Source organism: Acomys russatus, chromosome 11, assembly GCF_903995435.1.
Source record: "Acomys russatus chromosome 11, mAcoRus1.1, whole genome shotgun sequence".
Taxonomy (NCBI): Eukaryota; Metazoa; Chordata; class Mammalia; order Rodentia; family Muridae; genus Acomys; species Acomys russatus.
Window position 1 is genome coordinate 3,860,240 of NC_067147.1, and position 27,543 is coordinate 3,887,782.

General features: G+C 44.1%; 1 protein-coding gene across 1 annotated transcript; it reads left to right on the top strand.

Moving 5' to 3' along the window:
- The first annotated feature begins 1,644 nt into the window (after positions 1-1,644).
- On the top strand, positions 1,645-26,671 carry LOC127195272 (interleukin-1 receptor-like 2). The gene is made up of 8 exons (XM_051152656.1): positions 1,645-1,703; positions 2,350-2,389; positions 3,548-3,710; positions 10,310-10,439; positions 11,122-11,258; positions 17,351-17,494; positions 24,308-24,469; positions 26,206-26,671. The coding sequence occupies exons 1-8, from the start codon at positions 1,645-1,647 to the stop codon at positions 26,622-26,624; spliced, it is 1,254 nt and encodes a 417-aa protein (XP_051008613.1). The 3' UTR covers positions 26,625-26,671.
- The last annotated feature ends 872 nt before the right edge of the window (positions 26,672-27,543 follow it).

Genomic DNA, 27,543 nt, shown 5'->3' on the forward strand with positions numbered 1-27,543 from the left:
GCTGCGCTGAGCCAGTGCTGGTGGTGGAACTGACCGCTCCACCCAGCCTGCGTCACAGCAGGAGAATTGCGGCTGCGCTGAGTTAGCGCCGGTGGTGGAACTGAGCGCTCTGCCCAGCTTGCGTCACTACAGGGGAGCTGCCGCTGAGCTGTGGTGGTGCCTAGGGTGGAACTGAGCACTCTACCCAGCCTGCACCACAGCAGGGGAGCTGTGGCTGCACTGAGTTAGTGCCTTGGGCAGAATTGCTTGCTGGGCTGAACCAGAACCCGGGACTCTGGGGCCGAACTGTCCGCCGAGTCCAGTCTGAGTCCCAAAGCACCACGCAACCCAAATCCTGCCCAGAGTCCCCTCTCCCGCAGCAACTCCCACCGGCCACTACACCAATCGCCTCCACCGGAAGGCTATAAGCTTCAAACCTCAGCCACTGCCGCTGCTGACGCTGGTGCCGCTAGTGCCGCTGGTGCCGCTGCTGCTGCTGCCTCTGCTGCTCCGATCCAAGAAAATCCGCGCTCTTCCCGTGTGCAGGAGCATGTAGGTCCTCTGCACCCTGGTCCCTCCGAACCGTGGAGCACTCCTGCTGCCGTGGTGTGGGGACATTGGTGTTCCTGGCTCAAAAATCTGTGCAATTCCTTGAATTGTCACTGGAGCCTCCAAACACGGTCCACACTGCTCGCCGCCATCTTGGATCCTCGGCATATTTATTTTTAAGTAGCAAGTATTTTGGCCTATAAAATGTCCAGGCAGGGAGTTTTTACCTCTCATACTTTCTATGATTGCTGGTGTATTATCTTTGACCCCTTTGCTGGAGGTTTTCATTTATTGGTCTGGTTCTAAACTTATCTCCTAGCTCATCCTTAGTGTTACTATTGTTTGACTGTGTGTTGGTAAATTCTAGCACTTTGTAGCATTGTCCTATGAAGTATAACACCTGTTTGATGTTTCCAGCATTTACTCCCAGAATACTCATACATGCATTCAGCTAGGGCCAGGGGAGTGAAAAAGCACACAATTTGAAATTACAACTATTCATTAGGTTACGTTGTAAAAGCTGATACATGAGAAATCCAAGGCAAGTAAGGCTGATTGTTACGTGATTCTCTTAAAGGCAGAGTGGACAAACAGGCTGAGCACACGGCAAGATGTCAGGCTAAGTCTTAATAGGTCTTAAGACATGTTAGTAAGGTGACTCTATGGTCCAACAACAGTTCCGCTTCCTTAGAATATGAGATATATTTTCACAATAACGCATCCCTGTAACAATCTAACTGGAAAAATAGATGGATGTTATTGTTTATGCTTTAAATAATCATAATGAGATATCCTCCTGAAATTGAAAAATCAAACCAGTAAAAAGTTTGTACCTTCCAGTAGTTTGTATACTCCAGAGGATGCCCCTAGCACAGGGAGGTTCAATGCTCCTGTGATTGGTCACTTGGATCCATGGAAGAGAGAATGTGTCAGCACTGCTCGTCCATGAAGCATGACACAGGTTGGGCCTAGTCAAGGACTCTGCAGTTAAGGAAACAGGACAGAATTTTTTTTAATTCAAAACTTATGTTTCTGTACCCTGAATAAGTATCCCATGCAACTAACACAGCAGCAAATAAAGGCAAACCCCAACCACAAACTAAAGACAGGGAAGACATGGGGAAGGAAGAGGAGAATTCAAACCTGAGTTTACTTTTGGTCAAACTAGTGCAAGGGTAAGTCTTAAATTTTTTTTCATCCACTGACATATTTTTATACCTCTGAGATTAGCTTTAATGTGTCTAATGGATATAGACTGGAAACAATCTAAGATCTAGGGAACCATGTAAATGTTCTTATCTTCCCCTATTTTGTAGACAGTTGGTAACTATGGAAATAGCATCCCCCAGCACTCATTTAGATGTGTTTTGTCTTCAAGGCACCTGTCTTACTGTGATAGTTTAACCCATCAAATCCCTAATAGTAGGTCCCATCTATTGATGAGCTACTGTCCAATGATAACTCGGTTTCCTTATAGAGCATCTGTTGGAGCAATGTAAGAAATCTAGGAAGACACGTTACACACTGTAAGTGAGCATTCTGAAATGATTGGACTTCCCAGGAGAAGTAGATTTATTCTCCTCTTCTGGTGTCGAGAACAAGGAATGACTCACCTGTGGCTGATTGCGTGAGGAAAGAATGTAACACTGAGTTGGTTACATTTTTATTGAATTAGGACCTTATGCTTGATCTATTAGATTGTGAGCTTCATGCACACAGAAAATACATCTAATTGCCCCATGGCTGAAGCCTCCACAGGGCTGGGAAAGATAGGAACTCAAATATTTGAATTTTTAAGAATGGATCTAACTTGTCAAATAGTCTCTCGGTGGAGTGGGACTTCTCAAAGGAAGAGGAACAGGTCTGAGCAAGAGTCCAGAAGCGGGTGTGTGAGGTGATGGTGATTAACTTGATGAAGTGAGTTTTTGGAACATGAAAGGCATGTCTTGTAAAATGAGGATCTTGTTTGATCCCCATAAGCACACATAGAAAAGCTACGTGTAGTGACGCTGTAGAGTCTGGCAGATCCCTGGGGTTTGTTGGCCAACCAAGCAAAGTCACTGCTATCTCAAAATACAAGGTGGAGAGCAATGCATTCACACACACACACACACACACACACACACACACACACACACACACACACAATGAGTGTCCACCTCCTTTTCTCTCTGTATGTTTTGGTCAACTTGATTTTATGGAGAAATGCATAAGAATTTAAAGAACAGCTCTGGGTGTGTCCATCAGGGCATTTCCAGGGAAGATTGATAAGAGGAAAATGCCTGCCCTGATGGGGGTGGTGGCATCCCATAGGCTGTGTTCCAGATGAAACACCGAGGAAAAGGAGACAGCCTGGTGCTGCAGGCATTCTGTCTACTTCCTGGCCTCCATGCTGTGTTCTCCAGGACTGTATCACATGTTTCTCCACATGATGGAGAAAAACTTCTGAAGCCTCAAGTACATTAAGGCTTGTCTTTGTTGTTTATATCATGTGCTTTTGTCAAAATGACAAAAAAAATGACTAGCACAATACCTTAATCTGATTGCCCTTTATTGCCACTATTTTATTGCCCATCTGTCTGTCCATCCATTGACCCATCCACCTACTCACCCATCATATATCTTTCTGTCTGTCTGTCTATCTATCTATCTTATATCATGCATTGTCTTCTCATTAGACTATTAGTATCTAAGGTTTAGGTTGTAAGTGACCATGAGGATAATGAAGAGTTGTTCTCAGCCTTCCTAATGCTGCAACCATTTAATACAGTCCGTCACGTTGTGGAGACCCTCCAGCCATAAAAGCATTCTGTTGCTACTTCATAACTCTAATTTTGCTACTGCTTTAAATTATACATAATGTAACTATCTGACATGCAACCACAAAGGGGCTGTGACCCACAGGCTGAGAACCACTGATACAGAAGTTGTGGTTCCCTGTAGTTCATAAGATAATGCTAAGTAACAAAGTCTCTAGGATTCACCAGCACTCATTCAGTTCTTGTGTGTGTGTCCTTAGGGTTGTGAAGAGATTGAAGCAGGGAAGCAGTATGCACCTTTGGGAAAAAAGCTTCTTGTGAACAATGTTACCGCAGAGGACCTTGGGCTCTATGCATGCACAGCCAGACTGACCCACTCGGGGAGACAGTTCATGATTAGAAATTACATTGCTGTGAGCAGTAGTAAGTGTGCTCAGGTACAACGGCCTGGTTCTCAGCTTTATGGGATCTGGGTGGCTTCAGGCTCCGGGCTTTGGACATTTTGCTGAGGGGTGGCAGCCCCTCAAGCTGCCTTTAGGACAGAGGGCCAGAGAGTGAGACAACGGGCACAATCAGTTTGGTTTTTCTCTACTTTAAAAACAGAATATTCAAAGCTCTTAGCTGCAGGACATGGGAAAGGGATCATGTAACAGGAATTTCCTGGGCACCTGGTGATAGTGTGAACAACACCCCCACGGTTGTGAGCATTGTGCTGGCCTTTGCAGGCTTGGTCCTGCTCCCATGGCCTCTGCTTCTGCAGAGTTCAGGGTCTACGGATGGGGTTCGTAGACAGCCCACTGTTTGCACCATGTCAGCCCAGTCCTTCTATGAATAGCCCTGCTAACTGCTGTGTCACCTGCACTGTGTCCTTGAACATGTGACCATCCACAGCAGCATCTTAGACGAGGCCATAAAGGCATCAAATATCCAGGTCAAGCATATCTTGTGTGGTCAGAAAGGGAGCAACTTCTCGAAACTCACAGAGGTCATTAGAACCACAGTCAGGGCCAGAACTGTGCCCTGTAGTGCCCAGGTAAGCCCTGTCCCTTCTTTCCCACACAGTGGATGAAGCAGTACTGTCTCTTTTGGTGCTTCTTCCTCTTGGGCCTTCGTGTTTGTTACTGCACCTAAGGAAATACAGCTTTCCTTTTCTTTCAGCTTATTTCTCTCTTATATGCATGGTGTTTGCATATATATATATGCCAGTGCATCGCTTGCATGCCTTGGGGGCAAGGAGGACAGAAAGGGCATCAGATCCCTGATGGTTGTGAGCCAGCATGTGGGTTCTGGGAACTGAACCTGGAGTCTATCAGGAAGAGCCTTAACTTTTTTTCACTGCAGTTGCACTTTGGGCTATCTGCTCCCGTGGCTTCCTCCAGTGTGGACCCTTTATTACAGAGCCTCTGTCATTCTCTGTCATATCTCAGCCTTGTTCTTCCCTCGTGGTTCTTCCTGCCTTACCTTGCACCATTCAGAGCTAGAACTTTGGATGCTCTTCAATTCTCATTTCCTACCTCTTCACTAAAAAAACCAACTATAGTTGATTTTGTGATTGTCCTGTTCTTGGGATTTCCTGCTCATGGTGTTTTCTGGAAACAGGCCCTCATCTTGTTTATATTTGGAGCTCCACTCTCTCCTAGGTCCAGATCCATTTATTGGCTGCCACAATGCTTTTAGTTTTACATGAGTAGTTGAGGACACTTCTTTCCTCTAAGCCTTTGGGCATGTGTTGCTGCATGGAAAATGACAGTGACATTAGTCAACAAAACAAAATGGCTCAAGGAGAAAATAGTTATAGGAGAGATTTGGTGTTTAGCAAGTTGAACATGAGTCACGCAAGAGGAGAAGTGGTATAGATCACAACCTCTGTGGGTCTGGAACTCAGAGGGAGTTCTGGGGTTAAGACGGTCTTTTAGAAGGTAATTCAAGATGTGCATGGGTAAGATGGTCTAAACGGTGTAGAGAATAGAAAATGAATGATTCAGAGGCAAAGACACAGAAGGTAAAATGTGTTAGAATGTGTGATGAAGAATTTGAAGATGATGATGATGAGAAAGCTGTTGACTGTGATGAGCTCCTGAGTTGACACATGTGTGATTTAGTGGTGGTGACCCTTGGCTAGCAGGTGATGACCTCTCCTCATGAATAATGAATTGAGCTTTACATGTCAGCAATATTTTGGTCACCCTAAATGTCATACCCTTGCTTTTGACTTTTTTTGACAATGTTTATGACAATGTTCAGCAAGGTCTTCTCTTGCTGAATGTCATGCCATTACATTCTGTTAGTGTGGAGTGTAACATTTTTGCAATTCTAATGCAAGTTCTTGTGGGTATGGTTTCTTCTCAGCGGAAGTTGTGCCTGGAGGAAGGATTCCTAATATCACATATCCCCGAAACAACTCCATTGAAGTTCAGCTTGGTAAGTAGAGCTGTTGGAGCCATCCAGGATCCCATGGGTAAAGCTCATTGCACCCACATGTCTAACTTACAACTCTTGGTGTGCCTGAACTCACCAGGGGATGTATCAAAGTGAAAGCCAAGAGCCTCAGCTTGGGAGACTGTGGTGTTACATTCTGGCACTGAGCTCTGTAATTCTCACTGACTTCTGTGAATTTGTTTGTACAAAGGCATTGAAAACACAGACATGATTACTGAAATATGAAACTATTGCTACTAAGTATGGAATTCTGGATCATATTATCTCATATTATTCAAGGGGAGAGGGAATGACTAATTTATATCCTTCATTTACTTAGAAAAGGAGAAAAAAATCAATGTTAGAATAGGGACTTGCAAGTTATTTTAAATGTAGAAATACCATCAATAAAATAAAGATAGTGAGCGCATACTGAGAAGAAGGCAATTAAATCAAGGCTTTATTAAAAGAAAACTCCTCATATCAGTCAATATCACAATTCAGTTAGGATTTTATTGGTCCAATAGCATGCTTTTTCAAAAGAGACACCGTATAAGTTCATGGTCCAAATGTTCAAAACTCACTGCACTAGCAAAGTGTGATTTACAGAAATTATCATGAAAATCAGTTTTGGTATTTCATTTCAATAATAATCTTTCAAGACCCAACATACTAAATAACAAATTGAATCATTTTATTCTAATTAAAACTGCAATGCCTTTCAAAATACATCTTTCATTGATACTAGTGATTGAGTCTAGAGTCTTAAACACAGTGGACAAACTATCTACCACTGAGTTGTATTCCCAAGTCTTTTACTTCTTTACTTTGAACAGGGTGTCACCAAATGTGAGTTGCATTCTATCCCAGGTAGGCCTTGAATTTCTAATGTTCTTGACCCAGCTTTCCAAGTAATGTGTCTTCACATGCAATACACGCTTATACATGCACATCCTCACAAACATTGAACTTACCAGAACATATATATGTACCCAAACATACATATACGTTCACACAGATGTACATGAGAGAGGCAGGAGAACTGGAGTTTTTAAGAAGGAGAGTAAATGTAATTATGTTGAAGAATCTTTTATCTACTTAGCTTTTCTAAGAAAATTATCTAAAATGCAACAACGACCAGCACTTTTTCTTTAAGACTATTCTAATACAATAAAAACTTTCAAAGCCAGTTTTACATGTCTGGATTACTGGTATAGCATCTTGATTGTAACATGTGTTCTTAATTATTCTACCAGGCTATTTCCTTTGGGACACAGGTACTATAGAAAATCATATATTGGCAAATATTTGACCTGTTGGGTGCTCCCCCCCATCACCCATCCCGAGGCACTAAGAACACTTTTTCCAAGAATATTGCTATATGGATGTTGATATCAAGACAGATGTTAAGGAAAAAGCTTTATTTCATGCCAGGAGAGATGTAATGATGAAATTTCAATTTTGAATATGTAAATACGTAATACAACATGGCCTTAAAAATTGTACACACAGAAGAACAGTGTTCAGTAATCAAATACAGACTTTTGATAGGTATTTCAATGCATTAAAAACGTTACTGTGTTCTCTTACATAACTTTCTAAGAGTTTCTTGGCTTTATAAGAATCAATGAATTTTAAATGAGGAAGAACTAGCTTGAAGCTAATAATTTCAAGATGTATTCATAGGCTAACAAATGTACACATTCTATAGCTGCTATAAGGAATATTAACAGAAGAGAATGATGAGAAATAGACACACACACACAAAACTTTTGGATTTTGATAAATACTCTACAGAAAAGTAGATAAATTATAATCTTTTAAAAATATATATATATATATATATAATAAACCATCACACACAAGAAGAACAACGAAACAATCAGGAATTATATTAGTGTTATATTCATAGTGTTTTGTCTATTTGTATTTGACAACCTTGAGGAAAACATCTTTTCTATCTTGGTGAGTCTAAAATTCTGAATGTAAGTCAATATCTATCATATGTCATCTCCATCAACTTAAAACATCTATCTACATCTATGAAGTCTTAATCCCTAAACAACTAAGCTTATTTGTAAAACTAAAGTATCCGGTCTTCAACATCATCAGAGACTTGGAAAGGAATAAAATTAATTACCTGTATACAGGAAGTGCAGGATAGCAGTTTCCAAGGTGAAAAAATGTGACAGAGATAGTTTGCTGCCTGAACAGTCACACAAAACTCTCTATAACATTGGGGCATCATCTTCAGCCTTATGGCTCAATGTATGTGACAGACATATTTGTGAGGCAGGAGCTATTGAGGACTTCCTTACCCTGTCTTGGCAGAGTTTGTCCATTGGCTCGGCCTGCATCCACGCTTGCCCATTTTTAGACAGAATCCTGTCAGTGGACAAAATGAGGACATTTTGCCCAGGGGCTGGTTTACTTCATTTGAAGCCATATCCATAAGTAGGTTCTTCAGTGTTCATCATCACTGAGGTAGACTGGGTTTGCCTGGAGTTAAACTGTCTTATGTCAATGAATCTTTAAAATAGTACAAAAATATCTTTAAATGATATATTATATAGATCTCTGAGGATAAATTACAATCTTAAAAAAAGGGAGAGTTCTGTTCACCCAGGGTGGCCTTGAACTCCTGATCTTCTTGCCTTCATCTCTCTGAGTGCTAGGATTATAGATGTGTGCTACCACCCTACCATACTGGGCTAGAAAACTAAAATTGCTTAAATAGTACTTTCCTAACAGATGTACTACAGAATAAAATAAATTTTGACCTCTCCCTCACATCATATAAAAATAATTCTGGGTAGATTTTAGACCTGAATAAGGTACTCAGAACATTATGTTTCTAGGGCAAAACTTCATGAATTTGAAGTAAAAACTTATATTTTTTAAAAATTGGGACACAAAAAACCCTACATCTAAAAGAAAAACATATATAAGAAGGATGCTTTTAAAATACATTTCTTTTTATTAAATGTATTGAAAAAACTTTTGAGCAGAGAAAAATGCTTATAATAGGAGATCAAAAACCTTTCCCCATTTACAAGGAAAATAGGACTGATTAGAAGAGGGAAAATCCACCATGTTCAATCAATACTACCGCCATGATCGAAAACATACAAGGTGGCTGTTTGCTCATGTGCAGTCTGGAGAAATACTAATGAAATTCAGAGTGTGAACATCTGTAGTAAGATGCTCTGGTCACTAGTACTATTGAGTACAACAAGAAGCTTACAAACATACAAGGTGGCTGTTTGCTCAAGTGCAGTCTGGAGAAATATTAATGAAATTCAGAGTGTGAACATCTGTAGTAAGATGCTCTGGTCACTAGTACTATTGAGTACAACAAGAAGCTTACACAGTGCTGGGGGGAGCGCAGACTGAATCAGCCCTCAAGGAAACAGTCTATCACACTCTTGTGAGGTTGAATATCCTATGTAGCCAATACTAATGCTGGAGAAGTTATGTGTGCCTCTCATATATGGATTACATGCATGTACGTGCACATATATGTAATATACATGGAATGTGTGTGCCTTTGGAAACAAACACAACAGTTTTCCTCGAAGACTCACCAAGCAAATATCAGAAATGCACACAACACAAATGAGTATGAAGCGATTTTAGAATAAATAAGTAAGCAGTAATATATTCCAAAGTAAAACACATACAACAGCAAAGGTGAACACTGAAAATAAGTTTTCTGCATCAGAGCCAGAATCTGGGGGTAAATATGCAATAGGTGAAATATGAAAGGAGTAAAAGGAAATGTGGGAGCTCCCGAATTCTGAAATCACACTGTTTCCTTCATGTGGGAAGATGAGGTGGCTGTTCACTTTATTATTTAACCACACCCCATGGTGTTTATTGAACATGTTATGCAGCAGAATAAAGTGTAAAACATCACATAGAATAGAGAACTCCTCTTGAAAGGTGAAGCTGGCCTTATTAGACTGAGAGACAAGATAAAGTGATGATATGGGCTTATTAAATGTGGTTTGGGCTGCGTGTGCAGATGTGGAGTTAGGGAAAGGGGATAGGGGCAGGGGCCACGGCTGTGAAGGTGAGCCCATCACTGGGGTTGAGAGTAGGGAAATAGAGCTCATGGCCACGGCCCCTCCAATGCTTGTGCTAGCAACAGCAAATCACTCAGTCCATCTGAACTTGAGCTCTCTGTCTGTCACACAGGAGTCCCTTCCACTTTTCTTCTTTGATGAATTATTTCAAGGATACACAGCACTCTTGTGAGATGTGTTAGAGACACTCTGTAGACTGTAAAGACCTTGGCTACCGTCCATGTGGCTGCATGACGTAGTACGTATGTCTCACGCTGTGGGCGACTGTCCTCAGAAGTGACGCATCTGGACAGTGTGTGCTGGTCCCTTCACAGCACAAAGACTTCTCCTTGCTCCTGGCTTTTATACAGAAAGGGACCCGGGACACTGACATCAACTCCTCTGGGGATGTTTCTGGGCACTGCATATACCTGGCTCATAGCAAGGCATGTTTTATTTGTTAGCTAGATATCAACCACTCTGAGGCCTTGAAGGGTCTACGGGCCTTTGAGTCAGTGTTTATAAACTTGATCTCCTCAGGCTCCACTCTCATCGTGGACTGCAACATAACAGATACGAAGGGGAACACAAACCTGCGATGCTGGAGAGTCAACAACACCCTGGTGGATGACTACTACAGAGACTCCAGGCGCATCCAGGAAGGGATCGAGTAGGTGCAAGAGTTACTCCATCCACAGCAATACGCTGTCCCTACTGCTTTAGATGGACAGGCAGTTGCCCCACCTTTGCTTTTCTGCCTTTGGTTCTGCCTTCTAACGATCACTATCTAGGCATCTGGTCCTGGCAAAGGCAAGATGCTGATGTTTTCAACGGGATCGGCAAGACATGAACTGTACCTTAGAGAAACAGCATCCACGACACAACTGCCACGCAAATCCAGCCCATATCATTCAGTTATATTCTGAGCTGCTGGCCTTTAGTGTGGAGTTAGCAAAGCAAAGGCCAGTGAGGGGTTTCCTGTGGGAGACAGTGTGTATCAGTGATACTCCAGTACAGCTGATGGAGCTATGGTTTGTGGTATAAGTGAAATCAGGATCGTGATGGGGCTCACTGGATGGACAACTTAGGATATAATTTAGGGGAACAGAAATGCACATGGATGGTAGCTAGCAGAGCCACACTTTCTTATGACCGTTCAGATGAAAATGCAGATTGGCACCTACAGAATGTCTATACATTGAGTCACTCCTGTAAGCACTCATAGAGTAAAACAATGGCCCGGAGAGATTTCTAGGAAAGCAAGCAAAGAAACATAGTACTTGCAGGAGATAAGCCATGGCTTTGTTGGGTGTACCTGGCTCAGGTGTTAATGCAGACTCTTTGCTCCCTAGGATCAATGTCTCTCAGAGGAATCATATTTTTTACACAGTGAACATAACGTTCTTCGAGGTGAAGATGGAGGATTATGGCCGTCTTTTCACGTGCCACGCTGGCGTGTCTGTAGCCTACATCATGCTGAAACTCCCAGGTAATGCCTCACGTGTCACATGCTGCCCAGAGCGCTGAAAATGATGGGCAGAGAAGGCTGGCTACAGACAAGTGCTGTCATGTACTCAGGAGGAGGCATCCAGAGGCACAAGACAGAGACCCTGGTGCTCCACTTTGTTAAAGATGGGGCTCTGTCTTGAGCTGTGTTGAGATAAAGCTATGATTCTATCAAAATATTTTTGGTTGATCCATCTTCAGAGACACTGAGATTTTAATGCACGAAAACCCCAGAAAATGGAGTTTTTAAACTAAATTTTTAAAATAAGTTGCTCAGTGTTGACATTCATTTAGCTGTGGCTTTCAACTTTCATTTTATCATAAATAATTTGTTATATAAATAAGATGTTTAGCTTTAATTTTTTACTCTGTAGTGTTGTGATATTATCTAAAATCTCAGGCCTTTCAACTGCGCAGAGCTCTATTTTTTCCCTTTGATCATTTTGAAGATCTAAAGAGCTCTTACATTTTTTTTTTACCTTTGTCACTTTTACACATGATAGGCCACACTGTGGTCACAAGCAGCCCACCATGACCTTTCCCATCTGTCTCCTGCTCCTGCTGAGTCCCTGGTTCCCAGCTCTGTGCCCATCTCCTGCTTTGCTGTCACCTTGATGCTCCACAGCAGAGAGTTCTGCTCTCTAGAGTAACTTGAACCTCAAAACATGCCAAGGGGAGTGCACAATATATCCTGTGAAATGTAGCAAGTGTGTGTGTGTGTGTGTGTGTGTGTCTGTCTGTCTGTCTGTATAGGCATCAGAGAGGCCATGAGTTCACTAGAATACATTGATGATAAGTTAATCTCCTGCAGCAAGGTAAAGCCCAATGGACATGTTTCTCTCAAACTTGGGCGATGTGGCTCTGCTCCTATTGATCTCTGACCTTGGGGTGTCCCTTAGAGCACTTCCCTTAGAGCAGCTACAAGTAGGAACATGTCTAGGAGAGTACATAATTCTGAGTGTACATGTGTCCTCCCTCACCTTCATGACTGGAGGCGAAGCTCGCTCTGCTCCTAGTTACATCAACTGTGAGTAGACAGGCAGCACTCCCTTCCTTGTCTTGATCTCTTGGGGCCCCTCGGGGCTGGGTTGGGCAAGAGGAACCTTGGCTCCTTGGTGTCCACTATCTGCTTGTCCTTCATTGGCTTTACAAGCGAAGACAGTTTTGGCTACCTGTGCCAGCTGCTCTTCTCTGGAGCTTTATTAAGGCCCATCAGGGCTGCTTTGGCCTCCACAGCCTCATCTCTAGCCTCATCTTCTTTTCTCTGTGGCTTGAACTGTCACCTCAAGGTAGATGCAGACACATTCCCCATATCCAACTGTGTTTTCTGTTCCTTCATGACAACTTCTCATTTGCTCTTCTGTACCAGAGCACGACTGCAATCACAACAATTAGACATACATTTTATCTCATAAGCTTTGTTTTCTTACCTTTGCTAAATATACCCCCCATATTTTCCATTACTTTAGACTCTGTATCTGATGTCTTCTCACTCTTTTTATTTCCTTATCTCGTGGCAATTGCTGACTAACCTGTCTGGTTGTGTAGTCTTCCTGAGGCCTGCCTGCTACAACAGCTGACACCCCCCACACCCCCCACTGAATGTTTTGCTATCTAGCTAGATGGTGGGGTGTTTCCAACCTAGGACTGAGTCATTAACTGTTTTTAGGTCCTGTTTTTAGCATGGTGTTGTATCTGGGTGTTCTCAGATGAGTTGTTAAGAATCATAATACTGCCATTGGCACTATTGTGCAAAAAAATGTTTTGAGAACAAATTTGGATTTTCTACTTTATTGTCAAATATAATATACACACAAAATGCACATACACAGAAATGAAAATGAAACTACCATTTGCATTAGGAACAACAGACAAACACTGTGAGGTGCACTATCTGCTTGTCCTTCACTGGCTTTACAAGCAGAATCAGTTTTGGCCACCTGTGCCAGCTGCTCTTCTCTGGAGCTTCTTTAAGGCCCATCAGGGCTGCTTTGACCTCCACAGCCTCATCTTCTTTTCTCTGTGGCTTGAACTGTCACCTCAAGGTAGATGCAGACACATTCCCCATATCCAACTATGTTTTCTGTTCCTTTATGACAACTTCTCATTTCCTCTTCTGTACCAGAGGACAGCTGCAATCCCAACAATTAGAAATACATTTTATCTCTTAAGATTTGTTTCCTTGCCTTTGCTAAATATACCCCCATATTTTTCCATTTACTTTACAATCCAAGTCTGATGTCTTCTCGATCCTTTTATTTCCTTATCTCATGGCAATGGCTGACTAACCTGTCTGGTTGTGTAGTCTTCCTGATGCCTGCCTGCTATATCTGCTGACTCCCACCCACCTACCCCCCGCCATGTGTTCTGCTGCCTAGCTAGATGGTGGAGTGCTTCAAACTAGGACTGAGTTACTAACTGTGTTTAGATCCTGTTTTTAGCATGGTGTTGTGTGACCACTTGTGCCTGGGTGTTCTCAGATGAGTTGTTGAGAATCATAACTGTGTCATTGTCACTATTGTGCAGAAAATGTTTTGAAAACAAATTTGAATTTTCTACTTCATTATCAAATATAATATACACACCAAATGCACATACACAGAAATAAAAATGAAACTACCATTTGCATTAGGAACAACAGACAAACACTGTGAGGTGCAGACGACTCTCCACACCCTTCTTTGCCAACGGATCTCTTTCCTACATTGACCTGCTCCTCTCCCAATTTCAGGAAAGTCTTTTCTTTTTTTCCTTTTTGCTTTGTGGTATTTGTTGATTTTCCCAAAAAATAGTTTATTTTTGCCATTTAGGGGCTTTATATTAAGGATAGTAGATGGTGTTATTTCTCCTCTGACTTGGTTCTTTTTTAGGTGCCTGGGATACGTTAGTGCATTGAAAACATAGCAAGCAGCTGTTTTTCCATCTGAATCCAAGAAACATATTCTTCGCCACAGCCAGGCTACCTTTCACCAATTGCAGGATACATATCTGGCAATTTGGATTGTTTCCAGACTGGGAAATTATGGCACTATGGAAGTTTCTGTGTGTGCTATGGTACCCCACGTGGAACATTCATTATGATATATTTCTTGAGAGTAAAATTACTAAACAAGCTCTGTCACCTGCTTTACTGTGTCATTCCATGTGCTCATACTCACTCCCCATAAAGCAGTGCGTGAGAGCATCAAATGAGATAATTTTATAAACAGAGACATAAAGTGAGGACTACAACACTTCTGTAGTTGGTACTAGTGTGGTTTTGGCCATCACTATGTGCTACTTGGATGACTATATCAGTTTTCCAAAAAATATCCTGGCCTGGAGAACTTTCTCTCATCTAGTAGAAGTTATTTCTCCAAGGATGGCTGAAATGCCGCTGCCTCCTGATTGGACATGATGACATTTATTCCATACCCCCGTGAGATAGAACAGACACTCTTGGTTTGGCATGATTGGCCTTCCTGAATGATCTCTTTGCACTCACTTCTAACAAGTCCTTTGTCTGCCCTGCAGAACACAGTCAGACCAGAGCAAAGAAAACCCTTCCAAAGGCCCATATATGATTAAGGAGTTGACTTTAATCCAGTGAGGACATGTTTTTCTCAGCCAAGGAACAGAGAAGAACCTGAAGACACTCCAGTGGCTTTGATAGAAAAACAAAAACAAAAACCAGAGCCTGGTTTGTTGGGCCAGAGAGTGTGATGTCCAGTTAGCCCCACAGAAAAGAGGAAAGCACATTCTAGAATGTACTTTGGGAGTTCCAGGACAGTTATCATGATTTCAGTTTCAATCTAACTTACTTTGTGGGTTTGAGTTCTTGTTTAGTTGCCTAGACCCAAGATGGCAAATACAGAGTCCGTCCATGCTAACCACCCGGAAGCAATATGCTTGCAAGAATATTTGAGGACAATCCAGTCTCAGAGGGGTTAATGTTGGTACCAAATAACAAGGGAACACCTGCAAGTCATGTGGGAGTAGGGGGGACTCTTTGCTCCTTGGTTTTGACCATACCTAGGAAAGTCTTGGTGATCCGATCTTGGTTTCGCCACGTTCCCACTCCACAGCCCTACACAGCAGCTTTTCGGTTGGTCATAGATACGTTATTCTGTTTGCCTTGAGTTCTCAGGAAACTTACCCTCCTAAACCTAAATCATTTGGTTTATTTGTTGGTGGCTTCTTCATTTGACTTCCTCATTTTTTTGAAGATACTTCCAGATTTGATTCTTACTCGGTTCCTCCAGAGCAGGATCAGTAGAAAGGTGTCTGGGTGGGATGTATCATCCTGTGGAAGTCCTTTTCCCTCTGTGTCTTTTAACCGTCATTTGTCCTGTGCTGTCATCTCATCTAAAGGCTGATGATGACAGTTACATGACCTCAAATGACAAACCCCATGTTTCAAAAGCAGTTTTATTTTATTCTTATGTATGTTTTACGTATGTGCATGTGTGCACCCTGTGAATGCCCAATGCCCATGGAAATCAGAAGAGGGCATCAGATTTCCTGGAACTGGAGTTACAGTGAATTGAACCTGGGTCCTCTGGAAGAACAGCCAGTGCTCTTCATCACTGAGCCAGCTCTTGAACCTAGACAAATCCCATTCTTAACAAGGGTATCTGGCACATCAGCAGGGAGATTTACATTTGTTTCTACTTCAAAGTCCTTACTCAATAGTAGCTTCTTCGCTAATAAGATGATTTCAAGGTCATCATCTTTGAGCAAATTTACAAGCATGTCACTGCTCAGTGCAAAGAACAGTCGACCATGCTCTGGTTGCCGATGGTTCTCTGACTCTCATAAGTACTGTGGGCTTAGTCATAGAACAGTCATAGCACAGTTTATAATTCCAAGGTGGCTATCATAGACTTTGAATCTTCCAGACAGGATCCTCCCAAAGGCAGTGATGGAGTTGCTCACACAACTGTGATAAGAGCTGGCAAAGATAAGCAGAGGGTGGACAGGAGGGAGACTCCATCTCATAGTGAGAAGGCATACAAAGGTTAAACAGAGGGGGCAGGACCCATTGCACAGGAGCCTATGGATCAGTGTCTATGGGATGTGCTGGGACTTACTGAATGGACTGATTTGGGGTAGGGGTGCTACTAAGTGTATTTTCTGTCTCTGTGCTCTATTGTGCCACCAAATCTAAAGATGTGCACCAACATGCAGGAAGACTTAGGCCTACAGGATTTGCTGTGTGTGTGGCCTGAGAAGGATTTGATAAGCTCTTTCATGAAGATTTTATAAACTGGTAGACCCAAACACAAAGGCACCTCCTCCCCACACTTCTCCCCCGCCCATCAGACCCACCAACATCTGCTCCCAGGGTGAGTGGACAATCTGAATGGTCTGATGAAGGAAGTGGTTGGTGCGGTGGGTTCCCTTTTTCTCTTCCCTCGTTCCTAGGCACCCCTCCTGGCAGCGCCCATGTGGGGTGTGGCCAGGCAGGATGCTGCTGCATGGTTCTGCTTCTAGATGCTCAGGAGCTGTTCTGGAAGCAACAGGACTTCCCTTCTCCTCACAACAGTCTGCCCACTGGGTTTTCATCAGAACTCTGCAGCAGCACACTCACACAGCAGAGCAGGCAATGCATGCCATGCCAGGAACTCTCAGACAGACCCCAGCCCTGACTTCAGGAGCCCTGGGAAGGGTGGATGAGGCCTCTCAGCCCTCTGAGCCAGCATAGCCGGTTTCAGGGCAGGGGAGCAAAGGGTCTTTTAAAAAATTTTTATCAAGTCCCTCTCCTCAGCACTGAGGGTCTCCAGAATCTCCAGGGGAATCCCTGGGGGCAGCCCAGATACAGTCAGCTTATACCTCAAGAAGACACCTGGCCTGCATGCTCTTAAATAGTCTCCCTGCAGCCAGACTCCTGTGTTTCCTGGGTCTGCACCCAGGGCATCCTGGATTTCATAGAGCTCATTTGTCCCTAAACGTCACAGTCCAAATTAACTTATCCAACCCCCATACTCCAAAGAAACTTAGAGACATAGTCAAGCAGTGTCTTGCTGCTTCCTGCCTGCTTAGACAAAGAGAAGATGAACTGACCTTCTGCCACTGACTTTTCCCTGTCGTTTGCAGCTCCAGATTTCCGGGCTTACCTCATAGGAGGTCTGATGGCCTTTCTGCTTCTGTTGGTGTCTGTTCTGTGCATCTACAATAGCTTTAAGGTTGACCTTGTTCTGTGGTATAGAGGCACCTTCTACACTGCCCAGGCTCCAGATGGTAAGTGTGTGACCTTTGTTGGGAGGGACCTCAAAGTTGCTGTCCACTCAGCTGTGTAAAGTCCTTAAATGCTCTTCTCATATTGTTATAAGTGAGCCTTTCTTCTGGCTGGAAAATGTAGTGTGCATTGTCTTCATGTGCTTCAGAGAAATGATTTTCTGTTGTTGCTAGCCTCCTTTGACAAATAGGCTGGAGGGTAGTGCCCAGGAAACAGCCACTAGTTGGCAGTGGGCCAGCTGCTCCTTGATGTGGAGGCCTGAGACCCATCTTCTGGGTCTGCAAAGAAAGACAATAACTGCAGGAGCAAAGTCTGTCAGTCATGATGTACACTACACCCCCAAAGCTCAGCCTATTTTACAGTAAACCCTGTAGTTGGTACCTGAAGTAATTTTCTTACTTTGCTTTCAAAGGAGATTCACCGAATTTAATTTGAGTTCTCTGCTTGGTGGCTGGGTGAGATTAGAGATTTTAACTACAGAAAGAGAGTGATAGTGTGGGAGAGCAAGGGAGGGAGGGAGGGAAAGTAATGGAGGGAGGGAGGAAAGGAGGCAGAAGGAAGGGTGGGAGGAAAGGGGGAAGAAGGCAGGTGTGGGATAGGCTAAGGGAAAGGAAAGAAGCTGTCTCTAGCCTTGCAGAAGCAGTCAGCTTGCTGAGGGTGAGGAGAGCCTCAGCAGGAGCCCGAGGCTCAGGTCCTTCATTGCTCCTCTGAAGGTCAGAACTGTCTTCCCATGCCTTATGCTCACTCTGCAGGAGCTTAGTCGTGGCTCTGTCCTGACACCATTTTTTTGTTTTGCTTTGTTTTTTGACACAGAAATACCTCCCTGTGTTCCAGAGCTGGCATTTCTCTCCATTCAGGTTGTAACACAATGCAAGTAAAAGTAAAACTACTTGGTGTCAGAATGAATGTGATCTAGTGAGCCCTCACCGCCTCTACCCACCAAGAAAAAAACCTATTCAGTATATTTTAATGTCCCTTATTTTCCTATATAAATGAGTACAAAGGACAAATGTAATCTTCAAAACTGGTATGTGTGATGAGTAAACAAGCCCATGCATTCTTAGGCCAAACATTTTTCTTGAACTAGAGCACTAGAGTGAGGGAGCTCATAATCCAGACACATTCATGATAGCAGATCCACAGAGAAACTCCATCCATTCTAAGCAGCTGTTTGGGCACAAAGTCACCACACAAATTATTGTCTACATGTTGGATAAACACAGATGCTGCAATTCAAACTGTACTTAATTAAATGTCAGAACTTAACATTGGTAGTCCATAGGCTGAGGTGTAGCCCAGAGGCTGAGGTATAGCCCAGAGGCTGAGGTGGAGCCCAGAGGCTGAGTTGGAGCCCAGAAGCTGAGGTGGAGCCCAGAGGCTGAGGTGTAGACAAGAGGCTGAGGTGGAGCCCAGAGGCTGAGGAGTAGCCCAGAGGCTGAGTTGTAGCCCAGAGGGTGGGGCGTAATCCAGAGGCTGGGGTGTACCCCAGAGGCTGAGGTAGAGCACAGAGGCTGAGGAGTAGCCCAGAGGCTGAGGGGTAGCCCAGAGGCTGAGGTGGAGCCCAGAGGCTGAGCTGTATCTCAGAGGGTGGGGTGTAATCCAGAGGTTGGGGTGTAGGCCAGAGGCTGAGGTGTACCCCCTAGGCTGAAGTGTGGACCGGAGGCTGGGTTGTAGCCCAAAACCTGAGGAGTATTCCAAAGCCTGAGGAGTAGCCCAGAGCCTGAGGAGTAGCCCAGAGCCTGAGGAGTAGTCCAAAGCCTGAGGAGTAGCCCAGAGCCTGAGGAGTAGCCCAGAGCCTGACGTGTAGCCCAGTGGGGATGGGTGAAAGCACAACAACAACAGCAGCAACAGAAATAAAAAGGAAAGAACATGACTGCTCCCTGGGATGGTGGAGGAGCTTATTGTCCATAGAGGAGGAGTGAAGACAGGGGCAGGGACATGCAGAAGAGTCCCGAGTGGGTGTGACCCTGAACCCTGTGAGGAGGGAGCACAGATGACTGAAAGGGAGAGAGATGCTGCCTGCCAGGCTAAGAGGAGCAGCCTGAGCCAATAGAGTGGACAAGAGAGTAGACAAAGACACCAGGTGACCAAGATGGTTGGATTTTATGGGGAAGAGCAGTTGGAGGAAGGGCAGTCCAGGCCCTCGGGTTGGAGACTTATGGTTGGGGGCATGGAGCCAGGAGGACCCAAAACAAATAGGGACTGAGGGTTGCAGGGAGAACCTGGCAGCCAGCATTCACTTTGATATGTTAAATAGACACCTCAGCAATTTGTCCAGGGTTTGAGGAGTATTGGTGATGAGGTGGAGCCATGGCCGTTGCCCAGCCATCCCAATAAAACCCAAGACTCTCAAGTGTCCATTTAGATATCTCTGAGGCAGGAGAGGGCTCAGCCCACACCACTTGTTTCTTCTTCTAACATAGATAGGAGTGTCTTGTCTTCTTTCTGCATTGACTCAGAGTACCTGGTATTATTCCATGTGGTCTTTCTGGAAGTTCCGGCACCCCCTGTTCCCTTGGTGTCTTCCCTCTGACTCACTGCGACTCCCAGTAGTGCGACTGCAGCCTTGACTTAGTTATGGTGTGCACATAGACTGGCAAGGCTGCCTGGTACAGAGGTTGAGCTCTGCAGCAAGAGCCAGAAGGAAGCATGACTCACCTCATCAGAACAGGGGATCCCCAGAGATGACACATGGGGACCTCACCCTCCCTGAGATCAGCACCGCCCAGACTGCACAGCCAGTGGCTCTGGAGATTGCAGTTGACAGGCAGCCAGGGTCCTCATGTTTTTCCTTCCTTGTTATTTTTATTTCTGGAAACTGTGTGCTTCAACATTCTCACATCTCCATCTACTCAAAGTACCCTGTTAGAGCTCTGGATAATGGCTCTGATAGGTTGTCATGAGCCTCCGAGGTAGACCCTGAATCTGGCTGACACTTTGGACTCTCTTGAGGGAATTTTCTGGAACATATACAGTGCAGTAAATATGGATGTTGAAATGAAAATAGCAGAGTTTATTGTAGCTTCGTTAGTGGAGCTTTGCTGCACACGGGTCAAGGGAATTGACCTGTGAGTTACAATATGGTGGCCCTTCACAAGACAGGTGGAAGTCAGGGAGTTCTGTATTTCCCTACAGTCCCAGGTGCTTCCACAGCTGGCCCGTTAGGTGTCCTGCTCTCTGCATGACTAGAAAGATCAGCCAGGGCTGGATCAGTAGAGAGCTGTGTGCATTGCTGCTCTTATTCCATAGAGACTTCTGTGCAGTGTGCTCACAGCATAGAATGGTAGGAAGCAAAGCAGCAGGTGTGTGGGGAAACAAAGGGCAGAACAACAAACTAGGCATCCTGCAGAGCTGAGGAGAGAGCTTGGTCACTATAGGTAAATCTCCTTTCATAGCTAAAGCCAAGTAGATGGATTCTGCGTTGCCCACAGATGTTTCTGTGGCTTGCGAAGTAACACAGACCATTCTGTGGCTCATTTCTTCCAAAGGGCTTCCTGTAGAGTCCCAGTTTACAGTAGCCTACAGTAGTGCTATGTAAGAAGTGGCCTTCGTATTCCTATAGTGAAATCATCCTGTGTTTTACACGGCTTCCCTTCTCAGGTATTCTGTGCATGCTAGGGGGAGACACATCAGTCTTGAGGTGACTCAGTAATGGGCTTTATGTAAACCATCTTTTAAAGTTCAACTTTCATCTATCAACTGCCTGATTTTGACACTGCTCTGAAATGTCATAACACAGAGAGAGGGGAGATGAGAGAGAGAAAGAGAGAGAGAGAGAGAGAGAGAGAGAGAGAGAGAGAGAGAGAGAGAGAGAGAGAGAGAGAGAGAGAGAGAAGAAAGGAAAAAACATCTGGCAAATATTCACAATTATCAGCCTATAAAAATGAACTTGTGTGGGTTTTACAAACAGCAATAGTGTCTGGAGAGATGCTTTTTATTGAAGGAATGTTTAAATATCCACAGAAAATAAAAGAGACAGAAATAAAGTGCCTATGCTACTTTTGTTCTTTTGAGAGAGTTGGATATTGGAAACAGTGACCAGCGCAGCTTAGTTTCTTCAGAACAACCATTGGAAATTCAAGAAATTCTGGGAGGCAACCATCTCAAAACTGCTGCTCTGCTGCTGCTTCCTCCTCTGCTATTCCTGTAACTATGACTGGGAAAGGGGACACCTCTGAAGTTCACAACAGCTTTCATTGGGCTTCCATGATTTGTGTGTTGTGTAGATGATCAGAGTAGCCTGTCTGAGGCTGCAGCCAGATGAAGAGCAATTAGCTTTGGATGTGTTCCTCAGGGCATCTCTTGTCAGTGACTCTGAGGGGTGGGTGGTAAAGGTGGGTTTCATTGAAATCTGATGCTGGTTTTCCAGAGATAGGCCTAAGCCTTGTTTTCCTGTGTTTCCCACATCTGAGGTGTGTGTGTGTGTGTTTGTGTGTGTGTATGTATGTGAGTTCCATCACACAGTTTCAGAAAACTGCCCAGTGCTTCAGGAATTACAAATCACTTCCTTGTGGAGACATGGCATATTTCTGAAAAAATAGGATCAACCAGAACTCTTAGTATGCTCGGAGAATACACTTGACATGCGTATCGAGGCATGAGGCATGAGGCACAGAGAAATCTGTCTTGGGTTTCCTGATTCAAAACTGCCTTTGGCCACACCAGAGGAAATGAGTAGCCCGGGCTTAGAAAATTCTGGGCAGCTTTGAGAAATTAATCACCTTCATTGATTTCAACTTCCTTCTTAGAATTTAAGGATCCAAGTGTATTTCTCACATTTTATCAGGAAGTGCTTGGTGCTACTATCTGATGCCGTCCTCCAAACATCAGAGGACCTGGGCTAGAGAGATGGCTCAGTGATTAACAGCAGTAGCTGCTCCTTCAGAGGAGCCTGGTTTGATTCCCAGAATCCACACTGCAGGGCCAACTGTCTATAATGCCCAGTTCCAGGGGTCTGATGCCCTCTTCTGGCTTCCCTGGGCACTGTACACACAAGGTACAAAAATCCAGGCAAACCACCCACACATATGAAATTAAGTAATAATAATTTTTTAAAACTGAAGGACTATAACAAAAGGTGAAATGTGGACTGCAAATATATCTTTGAAAGTGGTGGAAAGCCGATGCATGTGGAGACCAAGTCCTCAAAACATACCTTTGCTGCAGATCCGAGGCTAAGGGCTGGTGCCAACTACTCTGTGGTCAAGCACACTCACCGCCTGGGCTTGGCCTCCATCCTAGAAAGAAAACAAGCTTAGAGAAGACGACATAAACTTTGAGGCCTTGTTTTGTTTTGAGTTCTCAGAACACATGAGACTTTGTGCTCCCAGATCTGTCTCCATCTGTTCCAAGCACAGCAAGCTGGAGACCAAGGAGCACTTGTGTTTTCAGATGCCTTGTTTTGAAAGAGAACTGGCCTTCTCTCAAAAAAGAAAACATCTGGCAAATGTAATTCCTTCTGTTTCCTATTGAAGCAGTTGTAGGAGAATGAGAAATGATGGGAGAAGAGATACCAGGGCCTGTGCAGTGATAAAGTTGGGAACCAAGCAAGGAACTACATGTGCCAAGGAGGATGCTCCTTGCTGTAAGTGGAGCACCAGGCAGCCAACACTTCCCGAGGAATGCCAGGCTAAACACTTCTAAACCCTTATACTGGAAGACTTAATCCTTAAACAGTCAAGAAATAAGAACTTACCAGATTTCCATTACTTCATCTCTTTATTCTTTTCTTTCACTCTCAGAAAAATCTTGAACTTTGGAAAGTCATATATTTAGCATTAGATTTTATATGGAAAAGTTATCTATTTCCTGAAGTCATGATCTTGTCCTTTAAGGCAACATAAGAGCTTTAGCTGTCTCTGGTTTGGTTGTCTCCAAACAGAAATCAGTCCCCTCTTAGCACGTGCCTGTGATTCCAAAGCTGAATCTACTTGTGGTCAAGACATTCCTCTTCCTCTACCCCAGGTCTCATTGTCACTGTCTAGATGTTTGGTGAGAACTGATGGAGGCCTGTCCTGTCCAAGACCTCACTTAGCTCTGCAGCAGCTCCATGCAGGGCAGTGGGCAGGGAGGCTGAAACCCCTGTGCTGGCAGGGTTCTCCCTCGCACCAGCACTAGCCCTCTGCTCTTGGATCCTCACTCACTGGCTCCCAGTCTCTTCCCCATGGTTTCACACCCAAGAGTCCTTAGGTATCCTTGGTGAACACTGCTTATCAAGAACTCCAGACAACAAGAAGTTTTTCTTTTTTGGCTGTTGTCACTTAAATATCGCATACCATTTTATTCTGTATATGAGAGTCATGTGCACAGTCACAGGGTGTGTCTGGTTATTCGTTGCCCTGGTTGACATGGTAATGGAGTTCCTGGTTGTCCATGAAGGACTTGTCCACTATGGGCATGTGGACATTGAGGCATTGTTCTTTCTAAATGATGAGTTTTCTGGTGTGCTAGATTAGGAGGGACTCAGCCTATTTTGCTTGGCATAGTTCACACAGGGATCCATAACCCACATCTGTAAATAGTGAGTCCTGGCTTCCAAAGTCTTATTTTCATCCCTGTAATGGGTAGTGGAAGGTTTATGGTGCATTAGAAATTGCAGAAAGGGCACCACCTGTGTGGCTAGGATGAGGCATGTCTCGCACAGCTCAGCAGTGAGAATGCAGTGTGGTACCACTGAATGCCAACTCAGCCAGTGTTGCCTGTGGAGGTCAGTGAGCCCAGGCTGCAGTGCGTCACCGTAGCAAGCCAGGGTTCTCTTTGTTCACGTGGGGGATCTGGTGCAGTCATTCCATGAGCTTGAATCTTTTCCCTTTCAGATGGGAAGCTGTATGATGCCTACGTCTTATACCCCAAGAGCCCACGAGAAAGCCAGGGCCAGGATGTGGATACACTGGTGTTGAAGATCCTGCCAGAGGTGCTGGAGAACCAGTGTGGATATAAGTTATTTATATTTGGCAGGGATGAATTCCCTGGGCAAGGTATGATTTAACTGAGGCGGTAGACAATAAAAGGGGGAGGCCAGGCCTGTAATGCCAGCACTGGGGATATTGAACCAGGATGAATAGGGATACAGGCCCAGTTGGCGTTGTATGTACAAGCAGACAACTCTCCTCTGCAGTCTCCTCCCCTCCCCTCCCCTCTCTTCCCATCACCTCCTTTCCTCTCTCCTCTCCTAATATATAGAACTGTCAAAAGTCTATGCCCAGAGCCTCCTAGTCCCTTTACCCTTATATTCAGAAGTTAGGTTCTTGCTTCATTACACTTACTGCTACAACAGAGACTTAGGGAATCCTGGTTTCTGTCCTTTGAGTCTTTTCAGCATAAGGATACACTGGCCCTGGTCATGAGAACAAGCAGCAGTCTTGGTCAAAACTAAAAAAAGTCATGTGGCCATTTTATGGTCCCTGAGCATAACTATGGTATAGTTTCTCATTTGAATATGCAAATGCTACTATGTTTACATCTGGTGTCTCTCTCTGTCTCTCTCTCATCTCTCATCTATCTATCATCTATAATCTATCATCTACCTATCTCTATGCATCCATCTATGTATCTATGTACCTATCTATCTATCTATGTATCAATCTTCTATCTTCGCTGTTTACTAGGCATGTGGTTTAGGGCAGTTGATGAGCACCATTATTTGCATGGATGAAATAGAGATGCCTATGTTCCTGGCTTGAGAGACCTGGCCATGGAAATACCATCACAGGACTCAGCTTGCACAATCCTCCACCCCCTTTCCTCTTTGCTCTCCTGTCTTACAATTGCAAAGTAACTGAACATTAAAAGAAAAAACATACTTTCTTCTCACTAGGAAAGTGTTTTTAATTATTATTGAGAGAATAGGTACTAGCTATCTCTAGACACTGGGCAGATATACAGTAGAAATACAAAGTAAGCAAACTGGAAAAGATCCTGTCCTTAGAGATAGTACCCTCTTCATGCCCATCACAGGAGGCAACCACAGACCAGATGAAACAAGTAAACTTAATACTTGATGGTCTCTTCCTTCTTCTCCCTAAGAAACCATCTATTGTGCTATTTGGCTTTACAATTAGCGATATTAACTCTGATCGCTTAACTAGCAGTAAAGAACATGGGGAAAGGTTCCCTGCTCATTAAAAACAGATTTTTTGCATTTCTCTGTTTCTTTATTAATAAGCAGAGATACACAAAGGCTTGGTAAAAAGTTACATAAAAGGCTCAAGCATCACCAGGCTGTCCAGGCGTCACTCTAATTTCACCTCAACGGCTACCTGGTAATCCTGCCACTCAAAGGGCTCAGTGTTTCAAGTGTCTGATACTCTTGGTAAACCCAAAGCAACATGGAGTCTCCAACTGGGTGGGATGCTAAAGGAAGGGTCCCCTCTGTGGCTCTGGATTTTAAAATATATGCATTACCTAGCATACAAGCAAATCTGTGCTACTCTAGGAATACAGCACAATGAGGTAGTGTCAGGGAAAGAGACATAACATGAGATAACAGGAAATAACACAACCAGTAAATGACTCAACAAGAGGAGAGTGATGACAGCAGAAGACCAGAGAACAAGCCCCGCCCAGAACAGCGGGTACCAAGTGTTCATCCATCTGGGCATCTGCTACTTACAACTCCCTTTATGTTACCCGTTGCCCAGTCCTCTGGTTTCTTGTAGCATTAAGCCCTGCTGTGTTCATGCTGGGTCTTCTGAATCTTTTTTCTCAATTCCAGCTGTGGCCAACATCATTGATGAAAACGTCAAACTGTGCAGGAGGCTGATTGTGCTCATGACACCTGAGTCATCCAACTTCGGCTTTCTAAAGACCATGTCAGAAGAACAAATCGCTGTCTACAATGCCCTCATCCAGGATGGCATGAAGGTCATTCTGATTGAACTGGGGAAGATCAAGGACTATAGCACCATGCCTGAGTCAATTCAGTATGTCCGGCAGAAGCATGGGGCCATCCAGTGCAAGGGGCACTTCACAGAGGAGCCGCAGTGTGCCAAGACCAAATTCTGGAAGAAAGTGAGGTACCATATGCCACCTAGAAGATATCACCCCCCTGCCTCAGTCGAGCTGCTGAGGCGAACACCCTGCACCTGCACGGCAGGCAAATGGGACGCTGCCACAGGGCTCATAGCTTCCTGACAGAGCCTGGTTAGAGTGCAGCAGCTCACAGCTACATCCTCTTTGAACTGTTTACCATGCAGCTTACTCTTCTGTGCTAGTGAGGGACTTTGTTCTTGTCCTTGTCATTGGTGTTTTCTGTCGTTTCTGGGTTTTTTGATTTTGTTTATATGTTGTTTTGGGTGGTTTTAATCATAGCTGAATCTTTATTACTTCTCTTGGCTTCATGGCTCCTGAACACCCATATATGCTACTGAAAATGGGGTGACTATGTTCATAGAAGCCTTATTCATAATAGCCAGAACATGGAAACAGCCTAAGTGTCCCTCAGTAGAAGAGTGGATAAAGAAACTGTGGTACATATACACTATGGAATACTACTCAGCTATTAAAAACAAGGAATTCCCAAAATTTGTGGATAAATGGATTGAGCTAGAAATGATCATAATGAGTGAGTTAACCCAGAAGGAGAAAGACTTAAATGGTATATACTCACTTATATCTGCATACTAACCCAAGGGGCATGTCCCACGAAAGCCTTCACTTACCAGGAAACTGGGACAGAGGGGAAGGCATCCTATTGGGACTCTAAATGAGAGACGCATGGGAGAATAGCAAAATAAAAGGATACAGAGGGTCCCAGAAATCTACAAGTAGAACAATATGATAAGCAGATTTGGGCCCAGGGGTCCCGCTCAAACTAAGGCATCAGCCAAGGACAATACTGTAAACCCCTTCCCAGATCTAGCCAATGGTCAGAATATTCTCCACAGTTGAGTGGAGAGTGTGATATGACTTTCTCACATACTATGGTGCCTCACATTTGACCATGTCCCCTGGAGGGGGAGACCTGGTGGCACTCAGAGGAAGGACAGCAGGTAGCCAAGAAGGGACTTGATACCCTATGAGAATATGTAGGGGGATGTAATCCCCCTCAGGA